At 39.5% G+C, this 5,000-nt stretch overlaps 1 protein-coding gene across 1 annotated transcript in view; it reads left to right on the forward strand.

Annotated features, from left to right (window-relative positions):
* LOC133662250 (1-phosphatidylinositol 4,5-bisphosphate phosphodiesterase beta-3-like) overlaps positions 1-5,000 on the forward strand; it is a 112,099-nt gene that overhangs the window by 77,844 nt on the left and 29,255 nt on the right. Inside the window, 5 exon segments of the mRNA XM_062066076.1 lie at positions 214-282; positions 710-847; positions 1,021-1,100; positions 1,168-1,221; positions 1,306-1,378. Coding sequence (XP_061922060.1) covers positions 214-282; positions 710-847; positions 1,021-1,100; positions 1,168-1,221; positions 1,306-1,378 — 414 coding nt within the window.

The raw sequence follows: 5,000 nt of genomic DNA on the forward strand, positions 1-5,000 counted from the left end.
CATCAACTATATGATTTGCCTGAGAAGCTGGAGAGGACAAAAAAATAAAAAATAAAAAAAAAATATTTTTTTAATTTTTTTTTTTTTTAAATTTTTATTTTCTTTTCTTTGTGGTGGACGTAATTCTTTCGTGGCGGGCCGCTACAAATAAATGAATGTGTGGGAAACCCTGTATATATATATAATGTATATATTATTTCATCCCTTTTTCAGGAGGTGGAGATTCTGGACATCAGCTCAATTAGGGACACCAGAACGGGAAGATACGCCAAGCAGCCAAAGGTACGTTAAAGTGCGTATGGCCTGTGTGTCCGTCTGTTTTTTGAGAGGCTGTCATGTCCTGCTGCTAACCACTTTATGTCACTCAAGTGTTCCTGTCACCAAAATGTGTATGAGCACGCCATGTTCGCATTTCTTCCCTCAGCAGAAGTTGCAAACTTTGACAGAGCGCTAATGAGCTGGCCTGCTGATGGACAGGCTGACAGGAAGTGACTCACACAGAGTCATCGAGTAACCCGGCAATTATCTATGGTGAACATATAAACAGGAAACAGTGCTGGCAGCTAACTATTTTCAATGTGTCGAGTGACAGGGTGTCTACATGTATTTAATGGCTGTTATGTGACGAGTCAAAATCGTGTTTATGCTGTATGTGTGTGTGTGTGTGTGTTAATATTTAGTGTACTAAAAAAGTATGTTCTTTTGTCAGGACCCCAAATTACGAGATTTGCTCGGCTTCGGCAAGGGCGACAACGTAGAAGGGAAGCTTGTCACTGTCGTCCATGGTAACGACCTGGTCAACATCTCCTTTCTCAACTTCCAGGCTATGCAGGAAGACATTGCTAAGGTAACCATGGCAACCTCACCACAGCACCGATCATACATCGGTCATTCCTTCCTTTCCACCCTTCCAACTGTTCTTGTTCCTTTCTTCCTGCCTCAGCGGTCACAACATTAGGAAGACTCCCAACAATCAAAAAGAAGTCCAATATGAGTTGTCTTATTTTGTCGTGTTTTCAGATTTGGACAGATGAGCTGTTCACCTTAGCCACAAATATACTCTCCCAAAATGCATCGCGGAATACCTTCCTCTTCAAAGCGTAAGAGTTTACACGTCTTATTTTAGGCTCATCGCTGTTTGTTTTGACAAGTTTCTGTCTTTTTCAGGTACACTAAATTAAAGCTGCAAGTCAATCAGGAGGGGAAGATCCCAGTCAGGAAGTGAGTGATGCACATGGACACATCTGTGTAGTTTATTCTGAAGGAACAGGAAGCTCACCGAGATTGTGTTGTCATCCCCTGCAGTATCGTAAAGATGTTTTCGGACAAGAGGCGAGTGGAAACAACTCTGGAGCAATGTGGTATCATCAATAACAAGGTAATTAGATTCCAAATATGTACTCCCACTTGGTCATTTGTACTGTACTGGACTCTGCCTTCCCTGTAAACTGTGCATCTCTTTACTTGTCATGGCATGCTGTCCCATCACTTAAACTATTCTGTATACTGTAACTGTAAATTTCCCTGATTTAGTGGACTATTTCCAGTTTTATTTAGTCATTCTGATTATTTTGTACAGGGTTTCTGCTGTCATTATTTGTAAGAGAAGTGATCACAATAATTAAATGGCATGGTTTATTCAGTTGTAAAACTGACATTTCTCTGATTTGTGGGTTAATTCCAATTCCAATTATAGTCATTGTAATACTTTTTGAATGTTGCCACTGTCAATACTTACCAGCTAGACGAGTGATTACATAATTCAGTGATATTTTTCGGATTATAAGTCGCTCCGAAGTATACGTCGCACCGGCCGAAAATGCATAATAAAGAAGGAAAAAAACATATATACGTCGCACTCGAGTTAAAGTCCCATTTTTGGGGGAAATGTATTTGATAAAATCCAACACCAAGAATAAACATTAGAAAGGCAATTTTAAATAAATAAAGACTAGTGAACAACAGGCTGAATAAGTGTACGTTAGTGACGCTTAAATAACCAACTGAGAACGTGCCTGGTATGTTAACGTAAAATATTATGGTAAGAGTCATTCAAATAACTATAACATATAGAACATGCTATACGTTTACCAAACAATCTGTCACTCCTGATCGCTAAATCCAATGAAATCTTCTTCCTCGTTGTCGCTCCTGGTATGCGCCGCTTCCTTTCTTTCTGCTGCTCGATCACCGTTTTCTGCTGCATATTTCACTACGTCCAGCTTGTAATCTGCAGTATATGATTTCCTTTTCGGTGCCATTTTTGTTCAGCCCTTCTCAGTTTTTATAAGTTACCGCCAATGTAGAAATGATCCATTTTAATAGCTACGGACATAGAAGCAGTTAGCATCCCATGACCCACAATGCACTTCTGCCATGACGCACAATGCACTTCTGCCATGACCCGCCCCCGCCGAATACTTATTGGTTGACGTGTGTGTGACGATTGCTGACATTTGCTTCGTCTCTTACGCGAATGAGATAAATAATATTATTTGATATTTTACGGTAATGTGTTAATAATTTCACACATAAATTGCATCCGGAGTATATGTCGCACCCCCGGCCAAACTATGAAAAAAACTGCGACTTATAATCCGAAAAATACGGTATATCTCGATATATTTTTACTTAAACTCGATATTCGATATATATCTCGATATATTTTTCGGTGAAAGTATATATATATAAAGATATTCATTTTTGAGCGATATTCAGTGAAATTGAAGTGAATGACAACTGTACTGTAAACAGTCAGTGGCACTTTTATTAATCCAGTTAGCCAAGATGGGTATTAACAGCACAGAAAATAAACTGTTCAAGTAGCACAGAATTACATAACATAAATAAAATAGAAAAATATTATTTCTACGTAAAATAAATAACATAGCTGTGCAAATAATACAAAATGTATCAAACTCAGATAAAAAAAATACATTTACAGGCAGGCAGTTTGTGATTTCCCTTCCTGGTTCGATGACCCGCCCTATCTTGTCTCTGATTGGCCTGTCCCTAACCAATCGTGACTCATCATAGTAAACAACCAACCAATCATGGATGTTCTTATACGTGCAAGCACTCTTGGAAGGAGGAAGGGGAGGTGTTTAGTAGCCCATGGAGGTGGAGTGGGGGAGAATAAGGAACACAACAAATAAGCGCCGTTTGGTAATTTTAACGTGAAAATAAATTATATCGATATTATGATATTTTCTTAATTCATATCTTGTTTAAAAATATATCGATATATCTTACAAACTCGATAAATCGCCCAGCCCTATTCAGTGACATGTTATATGTTTCCTTATCACTGCAATTTTTGTGACTTTGTGGACTATTTCCAGCTTCCGCCCGAAGCAGCTGAGATAGGCTCCAGCACCCCCCGCGACCCCGAACGGGACAAGCGGTAGAAAATGGATGGATGGATGGATGGATGGATGTTTGGCATCATTCTGATTATCATGTTTTTGTGGAGTTAAAATGTCACTTTTTTTTTTTTTATGAACACAAATGTAGTTGCAGGTGAAGGACCATGCTGTGGGTTTGACACTTGGATCTTTGTATTTTATTTCTATTATGAATTGCGTCAGTTGGGGTGTGACAGTACAGTCAGCTCACGAGACAAGAGGATACTTTTTTATTGCTTTGAGAAAAATCCATCCATCCATCCATCCATCCATTTTCTACCGCTTGTCCCTCTCCGGGTCACGGGGGTGGCTGGAGCCCAGCCCAGCTGCACTCGGGCGGAAGGCGGAGTACACCCTGGACAAGGCTTTGAGACAAATGTACTGACACGATATATTTGAGTGGACAGACTATTTTTTATTTAACTTAGTCACAAAACAAGGCAGGGGAAAATTTTGAAAATGTTCATGCATAAAATGACTCCTTCTAAAAATCGATATTGACACCTGCGCTATGTTGCGCGTATGTAGATGCATTAAATTGTGCTACGCCCTAGATCAGGGGTGCCCACACTTTTTCTGCAGGCGAGCTACTTTTCAAATGACCAAGTCGAGGGGATCTACCTCATTCATATATAATTTATATTTATTTATTTATGAAAGAGACGTTTTTGTTCACAGGTAAATGTGTTTAATGATAATACAAGCATGTTTAACACATATAGATTCCTTTCTTTCATGAAGACAAGAATATAAGTTGGTGTATTACCTGGTTCTGATTATTTGTATTGATTAGAATCAGACAGTAGTGCTGATAAGTCCACATTTTCAAATGGAGGAGAAAAAAAAGTCCTCCTTTCTGTCCAATACCACATGAAAGCGGTTGGTTTTTGGCATCTTATTTGCCTAGCTTTCATATTCGTTTTTATACACTTTACAAGAAATACATTGGCAACAAACTCCGTAGCTTGCTAGCTTTCTGAGACTCTTATTTTGTTAGTGCAGGCAGGTGAACCAGCGCTTTTATTGTGAAGACAGGAACTGAGCGGTCAGTCTTTAGGCTTTTGACAGCAGGTTTGGTGCGAAAGTCTGCTAAAATAAAAAGTGTTACTCGCCTTCCTGACGGTCGTTTTTTAATTCATATTGACCGGCATCTCACAAAATTCTTGGGTGCAGCGAATGTCAATCAAGTGACAAAAGTGACGTCATAGTGAAGATTGATGATAGCAAATTTTTAGGTGTATTTCTTTAATGCCTTGCTGGCGATCGACTGGCACACCCTCTGCCATCAACCGGTAGCTCGCGATCGACGTAATGGGCACCCCTGCCCTAGACCACCTCTTCCATCGATGTCGAAAGGGAGGAAACCCATGCACTCACACTCGCCAAATGTTTTGTGCTTAGTGTAAACTTGGCCCAAGCACGGTATGACTGGCGTCGCTTGAGCATGCCCTGCGACACCAATGCAAGATGCAAGTCAGCTGGTCTTCAAACATAATTTTGGAGTAAACGCCTATAAAACAGCGATTGCTGATTCATTAAAAGTCATGACCTAATTTTTATTTTTTTTCCAGAATAAAAAAACTAATTGTAATGAAA

The sequence above is a fragment of the Entelurus aequoreus genome, linkage group LG12 (assembly GCF_033978785.1).
Source record: "Entelurus aequoreus isolate RoL-2023_Sb linkage group LG12, RoL_Eaeq_v1.1, whole genome shotgun sequence".
NCBI classification, from domain to species: Eukaryota; Metazoa; Chordata; class Actinopteri; order Syngnathiformes; family Syngnathidae; genus Entelurus; species Entelurus aequoreus.